Here is a 12,151-nt window from a genome sequence, read left to right as displayed (position 1 = left end):
ATATTTTAAACACGCTGTGAGAACAGTAAAAGCAGATACTTCTGATGCAATTCTGTAATGTTTACAGTCTGCTTTTAACGTGTTCTAATTGGCCTGGCTTCAGTAAATGACATATGGTTAGTGTTGTTGTAAACTGTGGCAATGCTTTTCAAAAAAGATTTATCATAAGCTCTTGAATACATTCATTCCTACATTCATGCTTCATTGCATTCTCTGCAAGGGGAACAAATCTCAGAGTTTTCGTCTCTCTAATGAATAGTGCTGTCATCAGTGGGTCCTAGTGCTGGCCAACAGTATCAATTCAAGCCTGTATTTGTTAGAGGAAAAACAGAAAGATGGCTTTTTATTTTGTTACATATGTCTACTTTTCATCAGTCTGTAATAGATGGCTGTGCTGTTGAGCTGTTTTTGTAAAATTAATTGTTAGGGAAATCATGGGGTGAGCATGAAGGACAGGGTCAGTAACAGCAAGATCAAAATCATCCAAAGTGGAGCCGAGTGGCATAGTGACATTTGTGGCAAAGCAGAGTGACAGAGTTATGCTCAAGATGAGACCATTGTAACGGCATCCTCTGCAGGGCAATTAAGCAAAGAAGCGGAGTGAGGTCCGCGGTGTAGCAAGGAAGCAGTGTGACGTCCTCAGTGGAGCCAGGAGGAAGAAGGGAATCCTCGAAGCTGTAGGAAAGTGGAGCAACATCTAAAGTTGAACCAGGTGGCGTAGTGACATCCGTGGCTGAGCAGAAAGATGGAGTCACTCTCAGGGCAAGCGGATGAGTTGTAATGGCATTCTCTGTTGGGAAGGGTGACATCCTCAATATAGTTTAGTGAACTCCAAAGTGGGGCAGGTAGGGTGGAGATGGGTCCAGCTTGGTCAGTAGCTCCCCTCTCGAAATAGGTAAAAAATTTAGGAGTTACATGGCATAGGGACCAGCTATAAGTTGGTCCTTAAGAGCCTTGATCTGGTTGAACTGCATCTGGTACTCATTGATTTGCACATTCTGGGCCCACATGTACTGAAGCTGCTGCATTCATAGAAGGTGAAGCTTTCTGTTTGGGTGGATGCAAATGCTGACAATTATTACACATAATGCTAACAATATAACACAAGACATGAAAACAAGGATCATAAACATGCACAGTGGTAGCAAAGCAAAGAACATATAACCTATGAGTGATACTGTGCTATGTATGACAACACATGAATGACATCAGAATTGAAACACAAAAATAAAACACAGAAACCAGACCTAAAATAGTGGTACTTATTAACAGTAATACGGAACAGCTATGATTGATCAATGAGACAAGTGACATGGTCAGGTGGCATGCTGGGGCTTTTGCATGGTGTAGTTCTGAGACTCTTGATACTATGACACTTTTTCACTTTATCCTTCTTCTTCATTCTCAGCATCAACACAATCTTTCAGATAGAGCATACAGAGTAAAAAGTTCTGGTCTGTGGCTTAAGTTGGCTCAGATCTGATCAGGGTCAAGAGGGCAGTGTGAAACCTGCTGGCACACAAATTACTCAGCTGCTCACTAAGAAAATATCACTGTACATGCATGACTGGACATCTTTCCCTGCTAACGGCCTTGTCATCTCTAAACAACCAGACTAATATGACAGTTATCCTTTTCACAATGTGTATCAGCCACCTGTTGTTTTAATGTTGTCACAGCACTATCATATTGTTACATACAGTAAATATGCTTGTATTTGCAGTGAAGTTTACGCAGTATGTGCCTTTGTACTGTGAGACAGTGTCTCCGAGCTATACTGTATATAGAGCTCATGTAGCATATAGTGCAAGTCTTATAGGAGCCTTGCAGCTGTTTACACAAACACAGTTCAGTCTCTGGGTCAGAGTTTACTGATGTAGCCATCAAGGTGGCATGCTGAGTTTGTGAATAGCTTGTTAACAGTAGCTATGCTCAGAGAGCTAAGATGCCTGGTTAGCTACAGGGCAATCAGCAGGTAAAAAACATGCCTTTGTCAGTCTGATTGTTGTTATTTTTGCTTAAACATGATGGAGGGGCCTCACTTAATTTTAGGATCGGAACATGTTCTTTATAATGTGTGAGGAAGGTATTGTATGATGCAAAATAAGGTGTGAAATTCGGCAAAGGACTCAACAGCAGCCTTCAGTCATACAGTGTGCTCGGGGCTTTACACAAAGAAGCTCCTCACATCATATTTAGTAGGAAGAGCAGACAATTCTAGCCTTCTTGGCTCAATAATTTACAAAGAGACGTTATGAACTATGAATTGCTCTTGGCAGGATGCCAAATTTACAGGAAGATACTCGGTCAAATCATGCTATATTTAATTAATTCATATGGATGTAAAAGTTGAACAGGGATGAAACAAAACATAAAAATAACAGTCTTTGTATACTATGTTAAGTTGTTTCACAGCCTTGGGGCAGCAACCCTTGACATATCTGAGGGACCCCCAGTGGCAAGTGTGAGCATGTGAATGGTTTATATGTGAAATGATCCATGTGTTTGTTTTTTCTCAGGTATACACGAGTTCCCTCGGGACGTTTTTACTGAACAAGAGCGAATGGAGGGAGCTGTGGCCCTGCACATTATTGGTGTAAGTGTCTTCCTGTTTGTTTTTGTTTGTGTGTGTATGTATGTCTCTTTCTGTCTGTCTGCCTGTTTGTCTGTGTTGGTGTTTGTTTGACTTTTATCACATAGACCTATTTAGTCGGACAGACAAATGCAGAAGTGGCAGTTTTTTACTCTCATTCAGTTCAGATATAAAGCTTAAGATATCGAATAACATAAGAATTAATTAAAATATTACATTTAACTAATTAAATCGTATCTCCATTAAGAGGATCATTGTAAGTGAAATTAAAAAACACACTCACCTCTAATGTACACTAATATATAATATACAGTTTATGTTATATATACTGTGTTCTTTACCGTAATTAAGAATCATCCAATGCAGTCCTTCAATGTCAGTGTATATCATTTGATTTCTTAACATATCGACATTTGTCCTAGTTACCTTTATTTTACCTTTATCCTTTACCCAAATTACCTTTATCCAAATTAGACTTCAGGAGAATTGTATGGATTTTATTATTGTTTTTGCAAAAACCCACAGAGACACGGACATTTAACTTTCAACAAGAATGAAAATAACACAGATACCTTTGATTTTCCGACCATGATAACCATGATGAAGGATTTGAATATGCTGTAAAGTTTATGGAAAACACAACTAGGTCAACACTGTTTCCAGCAAGAAGCAAAGTTTATAGGAAAGGGAATTTAAAGCAGCGGTAACATTTAATGGAAATGGAGCTTTAGTGGAAGAATTCAGGAAAAAGAAATGGTTAATTACAAATAAATTCTTCTGATATTTTTAGACATTATTTTCACTAGTCCTGAAGGGGTAAGAGTAATTGGTTTATTTCAAGGCTCTGCTATTAAAAATTTTATTCATTTTTGAGTGAAAGATTTAGCTCAGGGAGATACAGCCTTGCTTGTATAGCTACTCTTAAATACTTGTTTGCAGAGAAAAAACATATCTTATACTCTCTTTTGCTGCTTTCTGAATTGTTTTATTGGAGATGTAGCCATTGATTGTAGATTTTGGCATTTTTATGGTTTTATGTCAGTGTGTATGGCTTTCTGCGATTAACAAAAAATATATCCTATTTACAACCCTGCATGTGGGCCTCACACAAGACAAGACTTTATCAGCTAAGGTGTGTGAATTTGTATGTGTGTATTTGCATGTGCATTTTGCAAAACCCCAAGATCATTTGGCCTGATGACACATATTTTGCATCAGTTTACAGAAAATGAAATCAGCTCACTTCTGCCTCACTGCCTCCTGCTTGTTTTGTTTGTTTTTGGTTTTGCAATTTTAGTCAATTTAACAGCTAAACAATACATATCTGCAGAGCAGGCAAAATGTTGTCCAGAACAGAAAGAGCTTAGTGTGATTTATCGTAGGCTGTTCTGTGCAGCTTTTCCATGGTTTACATACTCCAACATCATTGTTCTCTCTGTTTCCATCTGGCAGCCTTTTTTTTGACATTCACTCAGACACACTGTTGGCAGTTCAGAAATGTTAACAAATGGCTCGAAAACCCAAGCAGGCTGTGGGTGTAGGATGGCAACTGGCCTCTAGAGAGTGAGACTGTGTGGCTGCTGTTAATTAGCCAGAGGAGCAGATCACATCGTATTTCATTTGATATACAATTATTGAAATTTAAAGAAGTTTGCATGTTCTACTCATGTCTGTATGGCTTTTGTCCCAACTGCAAAACTGCCTTCAGGTTGATTGGCTACGCTTAATGATTGCCTCTAGGTAAGAATGAGTTGAACTCATGAGTTGTGTCCATTTTGCCCAACCACCAAGAGCCTTAGTGATGGGCTCCATATCCACCATGACCCCGATCAGGTTAAGGTGGTTATTGAAGAGTATTTAGAAGCATTTGTCATGGAAGAGCTTTCTGTTGCTGTCAGGTGAAATGTCATTAAAAATAAAAACAAATAAAAATGACAAATGTTCCATCGAAATGAACCCCATCCTCTTTGGATTAAGGTTTAACCCCATTTTTTAGACATCTAGGCCACAAGATGCAAGCATGTTTCTTGTAAGTGTGCAGTGACCGCATGCATTATTATTCTGGTATCCAGCTTTTATATGTGATTTTTACACTGGACATGTTTGCTGTGGTCTAAATCTGATCCCCCACAGCACTGGTCTGGTTCAGCCTCACTCGATTCTATTAAACCCTGTGGATTACGTTCACCTTATTTTATCGCAAATGTATATGTGAGATTTCTTTTTTTTTTTTATCTTTTTTTTGGTGCTGTTTTGCTCAGCAGGCCACCAAATCTCTTCTATGTCTCAGCATTCCCCTGCCGGTCATGGAACACATGTGTTATGGAAACTAATGATGGGCAAGTTTCTTTACAAGTGCAGACCTGAGTACAATTCACAGTCACAGGATTCTTGGCACAGTTCCAATACAATTGATCTCAGACCACCTCCTGCAGATAGTCTTGGGTTCTGCACCATGGTGCAATTACTTGTCCACATGGCAGCTTTCACATTACCGTGCTACCGTTTCAGACTATACTGCCAATGTGAAAGCCCCCTTAAGTTCTTATTTGTTGAATTTCACAAAATTTTATACAGTATGCTGTATTTCTTTACCTAATTTAGATGTTTCAATGCTTTTGTAAAATCTTCATAATTTAGTAAATCCCTGGAAAATATGAAACCACGGTTTTATTTACATCTTTATTGCCTTTTGTTTAATTCCTTTTCAATGCGGTTAAAAAGGGAGTAGACCCAGTGAGTTTAGCCTGGTGAGTGTTTAGACTAGTTGATTGGTGTGACAAATTGACTGGAGCCAGTATTTGTCTGTTTACGACGGTATACCTCATTTGCATAAATCTCAAGTGTGGCTTCATGTTGTGTCATTTTCATCTGTCATTGAAAATGAAAACTGCTTTGTTGTTGCCTGTGAGAACATACGATAAAGAAAGGGGCAAATCTAAGATGGTCTGTTCCATCCAGGAATGGAGAAAAATGTAAACAGAAACCTGAATTTAAGATACTAACAAGATCTGTTATTTTTTTGAATTGCAGATTTTCAAAATGATCTTTAATAGGACATAATAATTATTGATTTGAAAACCTGGGCTGGGAAATATAGTATAAGGATATTATATCAATACTCACATATGTTTTATTAGCTTTTGGTTTATTTTTGTAATAATTACAAATAACAGAGCTGAAGCCACTGATCTGTTGTTGAGAATTTGTAATTAATCTTTAAAATTGTAAAATGGTGAAATTTTACACATTTTTAAATATTTTACAGATCTTAAGTACTATTACCTTAAAAGTATTTTCTCAATAGCAAGAAGACTATAAAATACATTTTTTAGCATAAAGGTTCTTTCAGAATTGACGTCTTATTCGGCTACAAAACTCTACATACACTGGTCTTGCCAGTCTAAAGCCTTGTATGTGATCTGATGTATGAGTGTGCTTAACTTAAAAGAAGGGGTCTTAAAAGTACTGCATGTTCTTTCTGAAGTCCTCTGTGGGCTCATGTGACACTGCTGTTATGTTGTGCTGTTTAATTAACTGCTTGTGCAAGCAGAGTGAGGTTAGTGAGGGGCTCCTCTCAGACTCCTTTCACCTGCTTTTCCATACTCTTTTCCATACTCTCGTTTCTTTGGGATATTTACTTCTATGTCAGGGTTATGTCAGGGTAAGATTAAGGAGATTTACATAACAACACTGTTGTTTGTGTGTGTGTGTGTGTGTGTGTGTGTGTGTGTGTGTGTGTGTGTGTGTCAGACCACACACACTAATTGGTAAAGGATTGGGTTCGGGGAGAACTGTAGAGATTTGTTCAGAATACAAACAATGCAGCATGTGAGCATATGTGCTATGTAAATTCACAGGTCCAAAGGACCACAACAAAAATGGAAAATGTCTTGCCAAATGCCATGTGTCATTACCCATGTACAATAAATGTTTTGGTGAGAAGGGTGTAAAAGAACGTTTGTGAAACACACTGTTCGCTTTAGGTCATCTGCCCAACATGGTTAGGGTTAGTGGTGATAACAGGATGGGGTGTGTGTATGTGGGTGCTGTAGCTTTTGTTTAAAAACAAATAAATTATCCAGTTCTTTATTTTTTTTATTGTTTTCTCTGCCCACTTTGTAGAACAACCACTGACATATTAAATGTGTATTTATATCACTGTATCTATAGAGAAATGCTATACAGCATCATACCCACTGCTAATGCCATTGTATTTTGGGTCAAGCGGGTGCTGAACTAATCCCACATACACACGTGTCTGCTGTGGGTGCAGCTGTGATATAGCCAAACATTCTAAGAAATGGACAGAGTGTTCTCAGTAAGAGTGTGAAAACTTGTGTATATGAGGATGTCTGTATGCTCTCAGCATATGAGACCCTTATAACGTCGTATGCACTCCAACAATGAGCTCATTTATTTACATGTAAATAAAAAACTGAGGTTTAAAAAAAAAAGAGTCACCAGTCTAAGCCAGTCTAATTCCTTATGTAATATTTCCATGAAATGTGGAGTGTCTGATCGGTAGCAACAGTCTGTTGCAGTGCATCTGTGTATCAAGCTGCTTTTCCGTGTTGGGTAACAGACCTCTCAGCAGGTTGTAAATAAAGCCAGAGCAGATTCTGCATGTTTTAGTTTCACCATTTGTTTGTTCTAAATTCTAATTCATATTGATATGGAGTTTTTAGTACAGTACATTCTCAGTATTTCCTTTCTAAATATACATTGTATAAAAAAAAAAGAATATAAAGTATTCTAACACAAATATGATGCACGCTGCTTACATTGTTATTTGCAGTGTTTGGTGAGCACACAGGTTGAAAGTACAAACAGAATTTCACAACAAAATTGAAAGAAAATACAGCAGGGTCCGACCTATTAACAAAGCTTACTGATGTAAGTGATATTGGTGTTAATTCTGTACAGTAGTTTAAATGTATTAACAGTTTTCTCTATTTATCTAAAGGCCATGTACATGTTCTATGCCCTGGCGCTTGTGTGTGATGACTACTTCGTGCCATCCCTGGAGAAGATTTGTGAGGTAAACTATTGACTAAAATTTAAAAACTAATGAATAGTTAGTGTTTTGCTTTCATTCCAGCATAAGCCATTGTCGATGTTGTGGTCAGAAAGAGTATTTGATCATTAATGGAGTAAATCGAACCGAGTGAAACATACAGTATGACATATGAGATGAGCTAAGTCTCTTTCTGCCAGACACAATTCCAAAGCTGTTCCTGTCTTCTTCAAGCAAAGCCTTAAATATCCCATTTCCTGCAACCACTTATAATTTCAGTTGCCTACTTTGCCTAATAAGTACATACAACTGACTGAATTATTTATCTGCAACAAATCAGGATGAAACGAGTTTCAGCTACTGACAGCGTCGACAGAAGGATGACATCATTAGTCACATTATATAATTGACAGAATTAATAGTAATTACATACCATTATAAACTTTAAGGTTTATAAAATTAAAAACCTTGCCAAATTTCTAGCCCTGCTAATCATTTTATTTATTTTTTTGTTTATTTGTTTCAGCGCCTCCATCTCAGTGAGGATGTGGCTGGAGCAACATTCATGGCAGCTGGCAGCTCAGCACCTGAACTCTTCACCTCTGTCATAGGTAAAATCTGCTGCCAGCCTGCATTCGTGCTATTCAAGCTTATGGTCTTAATGAAAACATGTCTAACTGGATGCAGTGTGTGGCTTTAACTGTGCTGTAAACTCTGCTCCATATGGCTAGGAGTTTTTGTTACCAAGGGAGATGTGGGAGTAGGAACAATCGTTGGTTCTGCAGTCTTTAACATCCTGTGCATCATTGGAGTGTGTGGGATCTTCGCTGGTCAGGTAAATGTGAGACTGTGTACATATGTAGGTACATTTATATTTATAATAGGTTTATTCATTTGGCAGACGATTAAATTAGTTATAAATCTAATCTTTCAATATAGCTGTTGTAGTGATACATTTGCAACAGCTCTGTGTGTACACAGACTGACCAGCAGGATAGAAAATGAATATAGAGCAGGGAATAACAGGATTGAATTAAGTGATGGAGTGATACAAACTATCCGTGTGAACTAGGATTTGTATCTTGCCAAGTGGTATACGTATGCCTGAGCAAAACAAGTCACCAGACACTGAGGTATTAAGGTAAACTTTATTAGCTTTTCCATGTGGTATATATAGTGTACTATTTTGGATATTTGGGCATTTTGTACCTATATCCAAAAGCTTAATAGAGAATATCTAGTACATACAAAAAAATGTCACAGTGCACTGCAGTCTATATGTCTAAGTCTATATCTGATTTCTAAATGATGTATATTAGTAGCTAAACAGCAACCATAATACATCCTTCCATTTAGTGTGACTATAGACACCATCATTAAAAAAGTCAACATTTCTTACTGCTGTTTATCTGATAAAGTGCTGTTGCTAACAGTAAAAGACATTTTAACATAATCATGTCAGTTAAAAAGCAAAGCAAGACTTGCTAAGTTCCCAGTTGTAAATGTCAGGAGTGTAAATGTACCCCTGCTGGCATTTTACACTGCTTTTCGTATATGTCTATCTTTCATATTTGAAAATTTTCCTGCATCCATCTGATATCTTGGCGCTATCTTTTCTCATTCTCTCTTCTTTTTTTTTTAACCGTTATCCTTGCTGGATCTTGATCCACCATGTACAGTTGCAACAAAAAATAATTAAATTTAAAACCACTAATGTCATTTACTCAACAAGAACTGGAAGAGTTCCAAAGGGCTGTATGTGTTTTGAGAGTAGCTGCTGAGAGTAATACTCTTCTCTATTGCTATAAATATATGCTTTGTTGTGGTGTTTACAGTGTGTAAGTGGATTTGTGTGTTTATATGCAGGAGACAGTGACAGCAGTGCAGTGCTATCTTAAAGTAATCAGAAATATGGATTTCTCTTGACCGTTTCAAATACCAATGACACTGAAGCAGTCACAACAATAGCCTTCTCAGACCGCTCTGTAAAATGATTCTTTTATGTTGTAACACAGTGCCGCAATTTTTTGTTGGTTTTTTAACTATCTTTTATTATCCTCTATTATATATATATTATAATTATAATTATATTTTATATATATATATATATATATATATATATATATATATATATATATATATATATATATATATATATATATATACAGATGAGATCAAAATTAGAGAAGGTCACTGCTTAGTCCTATTTAAAATGATGTAAACAGGAGTAAAAGAGATTTGAACAATTTCAGATTCCTCCCAGTTATTGGTGCTAATCCGGCACCTGGTGCTAATTTCTTTAATTATCTGACAAACCGTATTTAATTGGTAGCGTAACTTTCCAGTTTACACTGACTTGAGCCGTTCCAAAGTGACTGAAACCCTTCAGTCGTAGGTTGTCCAGATAAAGGTTAAAGGGATGACCCTTTCAGCCATTGCAAGAGAAGCTGGCCTTTCCAAATCTGTGATTTCTAGAATATTTCATTTTTACAATGTCACAAACTCTTTTAAGTTCCCCAAGAAGCCTGGTCGTCCACGAAAGACGAGATAATGCAAGAAAGGACAAGATAATGCAGAGAATCTCAGGGGGCACAGTTCACACAATCTCAGTCTTCAGTTCACACTGTTGCCGTGTTTGGGATTGCTTGCCAGTTCAGCGCTGAACAGAGTAAAGATCTGTCTCATCATACAGGGTCTAGACGATTAAAAGAATTTGGACTAAAAGCTCACTCTGCAGTGACCAAACCTGTCATTAGCAGAAATAGCAGACTAACCTCTGCTGAGGAGCAGGTTGTGTGGACAGAGGAAAACTGGTCCAAAGTTCTCTTTAGTGATGAAAACAGGTTTAATTTATTTGATGACCATTGCTGTTCTCTAATTTTGATCATTGTCTTCTCTACAAAATAAAGGTTTTTTGTTGAAGTACAGTATCTTGGTTATTTTGTAAAACACTGTTCTATTAGTATGGTATAGCCATGAAAAATTGAGTGTTCATAAATTGTTCTCTAATTTTGATCTCCACTGTATATATATATATATGCCAAATGCCATGTGTCATTACCCATGTACAATAAATGTTTTGGTGAGAAGGGTGTAAAAGAACGTTTGTGAAACACACTGTTCGATTTAGGTCATCTGCCCAACATGGTTAGGGTTAGTGGTGATAACAGGATGGGGTGTGTGTATGTGGGTGCTGTAGCTTTTGTTTAAAAACAAATAAATTATCCAGTTCTTTATTTTTTTTACTGTTTTCTCTGCCCACTTTGTAGAACAACCACTGACATATTAAATGTGTATTTATATCACTGTATCTATAGAGAAATGCTATACAGCATCATACCCACTGCTAATGCCACTGTATTTTGGGTCAAGCGGGTGCTGAACTAATCCCACATACACACGTGTCTGCTGTGGGTGCAGCTGTGATATAGCCAAACATTATAAGAAATGGACAGTGTTCTCAGTAAGAGTCTGAAAACTTGTGTATGTGAGGATGTCTGTATGCTCTCAGCATATGAGACCCTTATAACGTTGTATGCAAAGTCCAAAGTTCTCTTTAGTGATGAAAGCAGGTTTAATTTATTTGATGACCATTGCTGTTCTCTAATTTTGCTCATTGTCTTCTCTACAAAATAAAGGTTTTTTGTTGAAGTATCTTGGTTATTTTGTAAAACACTGTTCTATTAGAATGGTATAGCCATGAAAAATTGAGTGTTCATAAATTGTTCTCTAATTTTGATCTCCACTATATATATATATATATATTCCATGACATTTCTCATGCTCTGCCCTGGTACCCATGACCACATCTTTATGCCTTCTCTCCCTTAAATAAACAGAAATGGACAATGAGTAATCTCGATTTTAAAGTGCTGAGACTTGCTTTCTCATACCCTTACTCATCCTAACCACATTCCGTCTCATTCACACACTCAGTAAGGTGAAAACACATCCACACGCACAAGGAACTGACCTCACGGAGATAGGACTGCATAGTAAAGGTGCGTGAAGTGCTGAACAGGAATTTATCGTGTATGGTATTAAATGCCTTTCACTGCAGTGCAACCTGCGGTCTCTATGGCAACGCTGACAGCGGCACAAGGTACCTGGGTTGCCGTGGTGCACCACTTCCGCCACTCCAGCGTTGACTTTGCTGCTTTATATAGAAAGCACACTCACGTCAGCATTACACACTTTTACAGCTGCTCCTTCCCTGCACTTATCAGATGCTGACCGGAAATGTGGCTTTGTATGGCACTTACTCTCTCACTACCGAATCACAGATTGCCGATCTGTAGTTTCAGGCAAAGTCCTTTAGAGAAGCCAAAGAAATCACAGAATCTAATTTGATATGGTCTGGGCTTAATCATGTTGGTTAAAATAAAACTTCACCGTAATATGCATTATATTTTTTTACTACTGAAAGGTTTAGGATGTGCTTAATGTTTCAGGTGTTGTTCATTGTGAGAATTTTACCTGCTGCAATGTCACAGAGGGACATTTTTGCACAATTCCAGTTGTGTCTAAAAGGAAAAACAAAT

At 37.4% G+C, this 12,151-nt stretch overlaps 1 protein-coding gene across 1 annotated transcript in view; it reads left to right on the top strand.

Moving 5' to 3' along the window:
• The window catches only part of slc24a3 (solute carrier family 24 member 3), a 66,375-nt gene that overhangs the window by 44,431 nt on the left and 9,793 nt on the right, over positions 1-12,151 (top strand). Inside the window, exons 3-6 of the mRNA XM_060872616.1 lie at positions 2,520-2,596; positions 7,560-7,634; positions 8,137-8,221; positions 8,342-8,445. Coding sequence (XP_060728599.1) covers positions 2,520-2,596; positions 7,560-7,634; positions 8,137-8,221; positions 8,342-8,445 — 341 coding nt within the window. The remainder of the gene's footprint in view (positions 1-2,519; positions 2,597-7,559; positions 7,635-8,136; positions 8,222-8,341; positions 8,446-12,151) is intronic.

This window comes from Tachysurus vachellii, chromosome 6, assembly GCF_030014155.1.
Source record: "Tachysurus vachellii isolate PV-2020 chromosome 6, HZAU_Pvac_v1, whole genome shotgun sequence".
Taxonomy (NCBI): domain Eukaryota; kingdom Metazoa; phylum Chordata; class Actinopteri; order Siluriformes; family Bagridae; genus Tachysurus; species Tachysurus vachellii.
The sequence above is the reverse complement of the archived record's forward strand: the minus strand, read 5'-3'. Positions and strand labels throughout refer to the sequence as shown.